The 12,187-nt window shown below is 35.1% G+C and overlaps 1 protein-coding gene across 9 annotated transcripts in view; it reads right to left on the bottom strand.

Annotated features, from left to right (window-relative positions):
* The window catches only part of LOC101898335 (putative uncharacterized protein DDB_G0286901), a 77,629-nt gene that overhangs the window by 13,618 nt on the left and 51,824 nt on the right, over positions 1-12,187 (bottom strand). For 5 of the 9 annotated variants that reach the window (XM_059130567.1, XM_059130566.1, XM_059130568.1 and 2 more), the window contains one exon: positions 10,543-10,584. The exons of the other annotated variants lie outside the window; for them this stretch is intronic. In XM_059130567.1, the coding sequence (XP_058986550.1) occupies positions 10,543-10,584 (42 nt within the window). The remainder of the gene's footprint in view (positions 1-10,542; positions 10,585-12,187) is intronic. 9 annotated transcript variants of the gene reach the window in all.

Raw genomic sequence — 12,187 nt, 5'->3', positions numbered from 1 at the left:
GAAGATATCTGCATTGTTGTGCAGATAAGTGGGATTTTGCTCAATAGCTTCTGCTAGAAAAATTTGCACTATTAGGGACAAATTTTACAAAAAATTATAGAATGTAATTTAAGACCCGAATACACACATGGTGTTAGAGTTCTTTGTAAATCGACTTTTCATATTTTATTTTTATGGCATACTTTAAGGAGTTGACGCCAACAATTTCCAAGTCTAAAAGTTGCGCTGTATTTCATAAACTATATATTATAAATTGCCATAAAATACACTTGTATTTTATTTTATTTTTTACTTTTAGTATATTTATATTAATTTATTGTATGCTATAATGCTATTTCTTTTCAGATTACAAATTCTGGGGGAGCGTCTGAAAGTATGCTATAAAAATGCAAAAGATAAACGTAGAAAATCGCGCTTTACGTATGACTTTAACATAATGTGTACTCTGGTCTTAAGTAAAATCCGACAAGAAAACAAAATGTACCTATCACATACCTATCTAATTTTTGAAAAACCCGAAATGAAATGTAAATTTTTACAGTTAAAAATGAATTATTTCACGCTATAATATAATGTAGAAAGTTGAATATATGAAAAGTAATTAAAGTATTTAGATTAGTGTTTAAAATTTACAAATGGTGCCACATCATCTTCAAATGTTCAATTTTCAAACTCATAGTGACACACAGCGTTGCCAGTATTGAGGAATTTCCCCCAAAAAGGGGATGTTTTTTTCAAATTGGGGACGAAAAATTCAAGTTGGGGACTTAAGGATTTAGTGGGGATCTTTTTAAAACAATGTGGAATTTGTGAGGATTTTTTTTAAATAAAAATAATAAACTAGTCTATAATTTGAATTTTATGTACAAATATTTTTTCAAATAAATAGTTCTGTTCGTTTTTTTTTAATGTTTGGGGATTTTTTTTTTTTTTTTTTTTTTTTTTTTTTTTTGAGGAAATTGAATCAAATTTGAGGAGATTTGGGGAAAACGTTTTTTTGATTTTGAGGACGAGAGACAGAAAAATATTGGCAACACTGGTGACACAATAGCAAAGATTACTCTCTCCCTCCCTCTCTCTCTCTCTTTGTGTTATCCAACAGTTTCCAGAAACAATTTGTACAAATTATTAAATTTTCAAATACCTTTAATCTTATGTCAATTTATCTGTGATTTTGTGTGAAAATATTGATTTGAAATGATCGACCGATCGCACTTCTATTTCTAAACTAACTTCAAACATTTTTCTTCAAAATTTCAACTAAAAATCTCCCAAAATTTTCCTTATTTTCTCTATTTGTTTATTTACATGAAATATAATAGAAAAAAACTCTCATTACACCTTTGAATACAGTGATGATGTTAGCATTTCAAATATTGTTGTTTTTGGGCACTCGAATAGAAAAAAAATATAGAAACACACACACACCAAAGTCCAAAAGTCATGAATTTTTTGCACATTATTTCCGCATACGAAATGAAAAATACAAAAGGAAAATATACTTGAAAGAGTAAGAAAGAGAAGAAGAGAGATATGAAAAGAAAAATATAAATTTACACACCTTCTCAAATCCAGGGAACAAGCAAACCGGTTAGATTTCGGGTCTTATCATTACGTTTCCGAGGATGATAGAGGAGGTAAAGAAAGCATGGCATGACTGATGTAAAGAAAGATACATTCGAAGCTAGTCTACACGATTACCGGCAATGGTAATATTTTTGTCATGACGGCACATATACATAACAGTACATGTGCCTGCATAAGTGTTTGTGTTTCTGTGTGTGTTTATCTTACACTCTAACATAATATTCCAGCCTGTATTAAGTCACAATTTCAAATCAAGAAGCAAACGTGAAGGCAAACCAACCAAAAGAAAGGTCGAAACAAAACGAACGAAAAAAAGAAACTCCATCCCAAAGCAGCCGCAACATTTGTAAAAGCGAAAGTGAAATTTTTGTACAAGCTTTGACTGAATATCATTTGCTTGCTTGTGTTTCCATGTCCAAGTTACTGTACGAGTCGTTGGTTGTATTCTTTTTGTCATTAGGTATGCAAGAGCCGACACCAGCCGTAGACTGGCAAAATTAACGCAAATGTCTTTTTGAGCTTTGTTGTTCTTTTTTTGTTTTTGTCCAACTGATTCATCATCCATCAATAATGGTCCCGTGAGACAAATACCAACATACAGATCTCGGCAAAAGACATGAAATGAAGCTTTTAATGATCAAATTTAAATGCTTTTCATGTTTTCAAAAGAGATTTTTCAATTGCTTGGTATTGTTGGTGTTTACAACTGAAGGCCATTTTGTTGGAATAAAAAGTAAACTGTAAAAAAACTGCTTACCAAATAATGGGTGTATTAAGTAAATTTTGGCAGCAGTAACTACTTACAAAACAGATAGAAAGTAAGTGATTTACAAAAATGTTGCTGGTTTAATCTTCTGCTATGTAGTTAAACTTACTAAACACTTGTTGTGTGCCCGTACTTTTTTAAAAGTAAAACTAGTTGTTGAGAAAAAATTTAAATTTTCGCTCAGAGAAATTCGTCCAGAAAATACGTGTGCGGAACAACATTGGTAGAAATGTCAGAATTTGATGGCAATTCTAAAAAATCAAATTTTGCCTAGCTTTCGTGTTTGAGAACAGTAAATCGCAGTAAAAAAGCAAATAAGTTCAGCCGGGCCGACATTTTAATATTCCAAAGAAAAACCCATCGAAAATAATGCTCAAAGGAACACCGTTTATAAGGGCTTTACGAAGACGTGGTCCTGCGTAAGTATTTTTTTTTTTATCATAGGCTGTAGTACCCATTACGAGCTTCAAATACGGAAATTGAAACACTTCCAGGAAAAAATGTTGATAATATCATCAAAATAGCTAACAAATGGGAGGTGCCGTTATACGTGGATCTACATAGGCACTTTTCCGCATTAGGTTGTAGTACCCATTACGAGCTTCAAGTACGGAATTTAAAACCATTACGGTGAATAATGTCCCTAATCAAAATACCAAATATCGGGGGATATCGTTGTACAGGGGCTATACGAATACGTAGATCTGCATACACATTTTTTTGTCATAGGCTGTAGTACCCATTACGAACTTACATTTAAACAATTCCGGTAAAAAATGTCGTTATATCATCAAAATACCGAATAAAGGGAGGTGCCATTATATGTGGGTTAAATAAAGACGTGGAACTACGTAAGCAATCTTCCGTCATAAGTTGTAGTAACCATTACGAGCTTCAAATACGAAATTTGAAACAAGTTCAGTTAATAACGCACCTATAATCAACAAAATACCGAATATCGGGAGGTATCGTTATATGGGGGCTATGCGATATCGTGGGTCTTTATAAACAACTATCTTCGATATTGTGGACCGATATAACCCATCTTCGAACTTGGCCCGCCTGCCAACACTTTTATAGGGTTTACCTGATTTTTATCGATTCAATGTACAAGGAAATGCTCTGCAAATGATTTTTGAGACCATGAGATCAGATATGATCTGTTGCCTTTTCTTCGCAGTTTTCCACAATTTTTATACCCTACACCACATTGTGGTAAGGGTATTATGTCTTTGTGCATTTGTTTGTATCATGGAGAAGGAAGCGAGATAGATCAATAGTTACTTTTGAGAACCTTCTGCAGGTCGCAGTTATTATCCGATTGAGATAAAACTTTCCAAACAATATTTTTTTTGGCACAAGGACGAACCCCTTTTAAATTGGTGAGAATCGGTTCAAATTTAGCTTCCATATATATCGTCAACTGATTTCAGGTTTATTATTCATTAAATAGCTAATATCATTCCAAATCAACTGAATGTTGGCACATCCAACAGAATTCAGTCTAGAGCAAGTACATCAAATTTGGAGAAAATTGGTTCAGATATAGCTATAGCTTCATGTATATGTTGTATCCGACTTGGTGTTTAAGTTCCTCACGTGCGTAATATGCACTACAGAACAACGATATTTGATATCGGGCATCAAATACTGCTCAAAAATATCTTGGCCACATTTTTACTTAGATCGGTTAAAATTAGAATAGTGTTGGCATGTTTGTTTAGGATACCGTAGTATTTTGTTTTTGCAAAAATCGTCAGGCTTAATCCTATTATTGTTGTTTTTATAAAACAACATTTGTTTATTAGTGGAGAACGATGGTAATGTTTACCTTACCCCTTGGTAAACATTACCATCGTTCTCCACTAATAAAAAAATGTTGTTTTATAAAACAACAACAATGGGATTAAGCCTGGCGACTTTTGCAACAACAAAAGATCGGTTAAAATTTTTTTATACTTTCGATATACAGGATGAGATGAAAAAACTGCAACCAACTTCAGACTGCTGTCATTTCTAAGTCACTAATCCGACAGCTGTTAAAATTATTCCAGTGACAGCTCATTATATGGTTTACAAGCGTACAATAGCATTTTGGTGAGAATTTTCCAGAAAATAAGTTATTCGTGATGGAATTCAAGCGTGATAGTGTGATGTCTTTATATTTGGCTGGAAAACCACAAGTGGCTATCGTTAGAGCACTCCAGCATTTAAATGTGAACATTTTGTCTCCCGTACTATTGTTACCATAATACTGGTAGCGTAGCCCGACGTCAGGGAAGTGAACGGAAGAAAACAGCAACATCAGCGACGCACTGGCCAAAGAATGGCTCGTGAGCTGCAAATATTGAAAAATGAGCTCGGGGCAAAGCCATTGAAATTCCAAAAAGTGAAAGAACTTACAACGCAACAGAACGAAAATAGACTGAAAAGATCTAAAGAGTTGCTTCGTTGTCCAGCGGTTGGTAAGCAAACAATATGATCGTGTTTACTTTCCGGCCATGGTGATGGTGTGGGCCGCCATAACAGCCGATGGTCGCTCTCCTCTCGTATTAATCGACCGTGGAATCAGAATAAATGCCGAAGATTATCGCGAAAATATTCTGGAGGGCGTATTAAAGCCTTGGGCAAACATTTTGGCCGCAGACCTTGGACATTCCAACAGGACTCAGCACCATCGCACTCAGCACTCAAAATGAGGTTCCTCGCTTCATTTCCAGCGCAGAAATGCCATCAAAGTCTTTTAAGACTCCATAAAAGATACTTCTTGTTGGAATTGACATTTTTCCAGTAATTACAAATCAACACCGACGAAGTAACAAATTTTACTACAACATTTCAATCATAGATGACGAGAAACCAGTTAAAGCCTCTAGGCGGGAATTTTCCAAAAGATTTCCTGACACTCACAAACCGAACGTCATCATCATCATCCATGGTAATGTCATTTCTAATAGGTTGTTCACAAGGCCTGGTGCAGAAGCTGTTAAGTTATATGCCGCTTTTTTATTTTATTTTACTTAATGATCATTGGTGAGATATTTCTGTGTGCCCTGGAGTTAGGAAGTCTCGTCACGTCGAGTTGTCTGCTGGCTGAGTTACTGTTCCACACGTCCGTCCTTCATTCGGTCGATCGGTTCGGTTTGTTTGGGTAGTTGGCTACCCGCTTTCATGTAATTTCAGTATCTGCATCACAAGATCTTTTGAAAGTTTCCGCTTTCTTATTCACTCTCACTTTCAATTTTATGCTGTTGTGATTTTTTTTTCTTTCGGCACCCCCCCCCCCCCCCCTGCAACTTCTGTGGAGCAGTGCTGCGCGCTTGCGATTAGTTAATGTTGCTGGAGTTTTAGTTTTATTTTTTTTTTGTTTTGTTTTGTGGCGAACTTTGACGTAAAACCTGCCTTCATTTCTATGGGCGAGTGCCTGTGTGTGTGTGTGTTTGTGAATGGGAAAAGCTTTCTTTTGCAAAATATTGCGAAATTTTTTGTTTTGGCCATGTTGTTTTTATGTCATACATATTTATGTTTACCAGTTTCTTGTGACCGCTTTGCAAGACGTTGTGTCTCATTGCTGGTGTGTAGCTGGCCAAGCATACGATTACAGTCTTCGTGTACTTGTGCAGAATTTATGTACTAACTTGTCTAGCAAACATGGTTGAAGACAAAAAAAAAAAAAAAAAAAAGACGACAGGCCACCGGTTGAGTAATAATAATTTTTATTATTTTGTTGTTTCTTTGTTTTATTTTCCGTTGAATTCCCTCAACACGGGTTTTGCTTTCTGGGGCCCCAGAACGTGTTCAATATGAAGTAATACTTGTTGACGGTTTTTTCTTTCTTTCTTCTGTCGTATCACACATTAGCTTAAAGAAATGAGGATTTATGTCATTGTTTTATGACGAAGTTTGTATTCTTTTGGCTAAATGATGCAAATGCATATTCTATAGCATAGTCTTTGTCAAATATTGTTCTTGTTGTTGTTGGGGGATTTTATTTTTGTTTGGAAGTCTCATTTTAGGGTTTGAATAAAACAACACGTTTTGCTGTAGTGAAATGATTTGTGGTCAAACAAAGACTTTTTGTTTTTTTTTTTTTTAAGGAATTAGTGGTCTAATTTTCTTTCAAGCCGCATGAAATTGTAGGAGTTTAAGCTAGGCAAATATTTATACATTTACCCTCTACCGTATATATAATATGGTATTGTGTATAAAGATTGCTACAATTAAATATCATTGGGTTTGCATGTACTGAAAGTGACCTAGCTACAAGGTGGCTCAGGAGTAATCTTCCTATCAGAAAATGCTAAAAATTCTACGATTGGCCCCTAATGTCAGTTCGATATTTTTGTACTAAACACATGCTAAATACACGTTAATAAACAATATTACTCTACACTGCTACAGAACGCAGAAAATTTGTGACTATTTATTTGACAAATAATCCGTGGGTGACTTTGGCACAACGTGCATTTTGTCGCAGAAGTCTTGGCCGTCAAACACCTACTGGTGAAGAGACTGTTACAACACAAGATGCTGCCAGGCGTGGCAGACCCCGGAATATCCGTTCTACAGAGAATATTGCTGTTGTTTCCGAGGTTGTCATGGAAGCGCCGACGACATCGACCAGAGGACATGCCACGCAAATGGGTATCAGTCGACGGTATTTACAGCGAATTTTGGTACAAGATTTGAAGATATGCCTGTACAAAGTCCAGATGGAGCATCAGCTATTAGCTGCTGACCGTCAATCGCGTGTAACATACGCTGAAGCCCTCCTTAATCACCATGAGGCTCATTTTCATCTTAGCGGATACGTATATAAGCAAAATTTACGCTTCTGGTCACCCTGATGTAAAAAAAAACTGAAAGACCAAATAAAAATAATCCACAGGAAGATGAATGAATTTAAGTTGTGGGCATGGCTTACAGCTTAAAACGCCTATTTCTGTTACTTTGGAAAGTTCTTACAAATGTCTGGGAGAATTTAAAGTCAATTCATACCAGTAAAGAAAGTCTTAAAGTCGGGCGGGGCCGACTTTATGATACCCCACACCACTTTGCTAATTTAGTAGAGCTCCGCATAACAATTAAACCTTTTAATGGGAGAATTCAACATACACGCTACAATTATAATCATAATTATAATTATATATAATTATAATTTAAAGTTCAAAGGACTAAATATGCCGATGCATTTGTATCTTTTAAATTCGGACTTGTATTGCCCATTTGGTGCACAATTAATTTGAAATCGGATAAAGATATATATGGGAGCTATATCCAAATCTAAACCGACTTCAATAAAATTTGGCAAAGATATTTCTGATCTGCATTTGATATATTTCCCTGAATATCGTTGTTAAGGAGTGCATATTACGGCTGTGGGTAACATATATAACAAATCGGATGAACAGTATATATGGGAGCTATAGCTATATCTGAACCAATCTTCACCAAATTTGACATACTAGCTTCTAGACTCAATTCGGTCCTAAGTGCTAAATTACATCCCATTTGGACAAATATTAGACGTTTGGTGCACAATAAAACGTAAATCGGTCGAAGTTTTATATGGAAGATATATCCAAATCTGAACCGATCTCGAAAAATAAATTTGGCATACTTATTTTCAGGCCAAATTTGGTTGTATGTGCAAAATTTCATACTATTCGGGCTGATATTACACGTTTGGTACGCAATAAAAAGCAAATCGGACGAAGATATATATGGGAGCCATATCTAAATTTTGACCGATTATCTCCAATTTCAATATTGTTCGTCCTTGGGGCAAACAAATGATCGACTCAGAATGTGATTCTATTTCCAATAATTTGCTCTTTACACTTTTTTATATATGAGAGCATTCCTGGCTCACTCCTCCTCGAACTAGGGTAAAGGTTTAGTCTGAGAATGAAATGGAGTTGAAAAAAAACTATTTTGTTTTATCATAAACATACATATAAACACAACATATGTATGACGAAAACTAAAAAAGTACTCGATTTCGAGCGGCTCAAAAACGAGCAAGCATTCTCGCTCTTATTCGAGTGACATCGATAAATTGTGTATACTCGATTTTTTCCTGCACGAATTTGAAACCCATAGAATTGTTGGTATTGGAAATAGGAGATATTGCTCGGCGGTTTGGTATCGCCTCCATATAATGGTAGCACCCGAATTAAGGTATTCTTGTGGGGTTAGTTACTTTTCAGTTTCAGTTTATTTTCCCAGCGACGATTTTCCATACAGTTCCTAATTATCAGCCATTTGGCTAAATAAGATATATATATCATTTGATGCGGCCAAAACGAGCCTCATCGAAATAACGGTTTCAGGTCGCTTTGGACCACACCATTTTCAGGACATTTGCAGCCGATTCAGTGGTGTCCGTCTGTCTGTGTGGCTTGACAGCTTTTACACACTATAACTCTTGAAGGGAGCATCCGATTTGGTCCAAACTTGCCACATAGTAATATTATTATCAAACTTAGATCGAGTTCGGAGATGGGCTATATTGATTCACTCCTTCCGGTATCTTCCCCACAAAAGATGAAAATTGTCAAAGTAAATAATTTACATCATAGAAAGAGAAAGGGTTATTAGATTTTCTGCAAACTCCACAAAACCTAATGTTTTTGTCTGTACTAGGTCAGGTGCGAAAAAGGACAATATCGACCCACTCCATCATATACCTCCCCCACAAAGGGTCAAAATGTTGAATAATTATAAATTGTAAATTGTGAAATAAGATAAAATTTCGCACATATCATTTTTATCAACGCAAGCTTTGTTATGAAAAATGAATAGAACAGGTCATTGCCTCTAGTACCTCCCCCACAAAGGATCAACATTTTGAACAATGAGAAATCTCCGATCGGTAGTAAGACCCTGCCATTCAATATTTGTTGCGTTTGGGCAGAAATGCATTTTAAAACCATTTCCAAGGGGCTCGACAAGCAAAAATTAAGCTTCCCATTTGAAATTTACAAGAAAAAAATCAGAAAATGAAGATTCGGACCTTAGGTTCTCCTTCCGTATATTCATGTAAATAAGGCATGTAAATAGGGTCCTTAAAAATAGTAATTTAGTTCAATCCAATAAATCAGCTCCTCCACAAAGCAATGCGTGAAAGTTCGCTTAAAAGCGAATGCGATAGAACGGCTGCCACCGTATTTCACAGACCTAGACCCACGTTTTAATAAAAGTAAAGAGAATCATAAAGAATCGACACTGATCTAGGATTGAGAAGAAGAAAAGCATCAAAGAGCCGAATAAGGTAAAAAAAGTTGATATGAGGCTAAAAATACTAATTGGTATAAGAATAAGATAAGAGCATAAAAATCGACACGTGCTGTGTCCTCTTAATGGTAAAACTAGCGAAAGAGAGAAAGGAGGAATTCGGGAACGGAAAACTATTAAAAATGTAAAAATTAGATGGCATATCAGCCTATCAGCTTCTGATCAACATATCAGTCCATCAGAAGCTAACAGTGATGATACTCTTTTTTACCCGACCAAATGTAAAAAGTTGGTAAATATAACCATATTCGCTTATTTTCTCTTAAATCTGTCTAAAACATGAACTAGTTTTTCGAGTTCGGGAACAGGTTTGTAGTATAAAGTTAAAAAAATCGTAAAGTGGTATATTCTGGCACGTCGAAGCTATCTGCAGTCCATAAATATGTGTGACTATTTCCTAGCTTAAGATATAGCTTGTTTCCTAAATTCCATACATATTATCGACACCAGCTATTACCGTTTTGTGAGGCTTTAGGCTGTTTTCCCCGATTTTAGAATTGTTACCCTAAAATCGGCACCTTAATAACGCGTTTCAAAGGAATTAACAATCTAAATAATGTGTAAACATTTTTACTACGCTACCCGATTTTACAGTTATGGTATTGAAAAAAAAATTCGCAAAACTAGTAGGTTCTTGCTGGTTCTGGAACATAGCACTATTTTCATAGATTTAAAACATATTTGAAAAAAAAAATTTGTTTAAAATACCGAGCAGCACACCTTACATTGTATTATCATGGCATATTACAAAGAAACCACTTATCATTAACAAATTTAAACAAAATGCAAGCTAGCATTAACAAAAAAACAATCAAATATAAACAAAAAAAAAAAACAAAACTCAAAAAAAAAATAGAAACTCAAACAAGAAATTATAACAGAAAAAAATTTACCGTTTGTTTTGCAAATGAACCCCAAAAATGGAGATTTCCTGCCTGGAAAAACAAAAGAATTCAAGAAAAAAAAGATAAGTGAACAGAAATCATTGGGAAAAAATTAAAGAAAAATGAAACAACAAAAACAAATAATTGGCACGCATGTTTGTTTTTGTGTTTTTTGTTTAAAAACATTTTTGGCAAACGCAAACGGACATAACGGTGGTGGGGTGGGGAGAAAAAGCAAACTTAACGACATTCGATTTAAATGAATTGAACGATTCAGAAGATGCTGGGCAACAGATAATTGTGATGAAGATGATGACGATAACGATGATCTTTATATCTGGCATGGCATAGGGATTAGATGATGAGTGTCAATGGCGAAAAAAATATTAATGAAGAATGAAAACAAAGACAAAACAGAAACGAATATATTATATACATATAATTTTTGGAAACACGCACAGCACCCAGTAACAAAATGACTCAAAGTTTTGATACTTTTACTTTTAATAACACTTTCACTGCAAAATGTATCACGAAACAAAGAATGGATTTTTTTTTTTTTTGGTGTAAGAAATTCAGATGGAGAGTTTGTATGCACAAAGATAAAAGATATTTTAAAAAGGGTTTTATTATAATCTCAAAGAGTTTAGCTTCGAGAAAAACGCATTTTAAATTACAAAGACATTTACTTGCAAAGGGGTCATCAGATATTAGTGCTAAACTTCTGTTCAAGGTCAAGCATGGTATTTAAGTGCTTCATATACACAGTGTAGATCAAGTTTGGACAATGTTTCAGGCTATTAACATTTATTAGCGGTGGCATCCACGAAGTTTCCCAATTAAGAGTAATCCATATAAAACGTACTTCACCATAGTATGGAGGGTATATGAAGTTTGTAACACCTCGAAGTATACATTCTTAGTCCGCACAGAGTTTATCTATTTTTGATCAGCATAAAATTCGATGTTGTCTTAGCGATGTCCATCCGTCTTTCTGTCCGTCTATGGAAATAACTCTAGCTTCTGAACGAAATGCTTCATTTGGTTGATGAAATTCAACTCACATGTGTTTTAGGTGTACAGGACCCATTGGGCAATATATGTCCATGTGTTGGTATAGGCCCTGTATAACTACCGGTGGATTTTACTTTTTTGGGGGGAATTTTAGTCACAATTTCAAACTGATTTTGCTGCAAATTGGTATTTTGTGTTTCCACAATATAGGAAGCATCTTTGCATAAAACTGTCCATATACATTTAAGTTTTGGTATAGACCTCATATAACTGTACCCCCAGATATTCGGTATTTTGATGATTTTTGTCACATTTTCCCCAGAAATTATCACGAATTTGGAGTTCACGTGGAGTACTACCTACTATGACAACGAAAAAAATTGTGTACAGTTTTCCACGCCATTGTATAGTTCCCAAGTTTCCCAAAATTCGATATTTTGATAAACTTGGTATTTGGAGTTCGCAATAGGGACCGCCATCGCTGGCAGATAATTGTCTGTAGAATTTCACGGTTTAGTGTAGGCCCACATAACTTAACCTCCAGATATTCGGTATTTTGATGATTTGTGTCACACTTTTCACCGGAATTGTTTCAAATCTGGTATTTTAAGTTTGTAATGGATACTACCTTCTATGACAA

Source organism: Musca domestica, unplaced genomic scaffold (genome assembly GCF_030504385.1).
Source record: "Musca domestica strain aabys unplaced genomic scaffold, Musca_domestica.polishedcontigs.V.1.1 77, whole genome shotgun sequence".
Lineage (NCBI taxonomy): Eukaryota > Metazoa > Arthropoda > Insecta > Diptera > Muscidae > Musca > Musca domestica.
The sequence above is the reverse complement of the archived record's forward strand: the minus strand, read 5'-3'. Positions and strand labels throughout refer to the sequence as shown.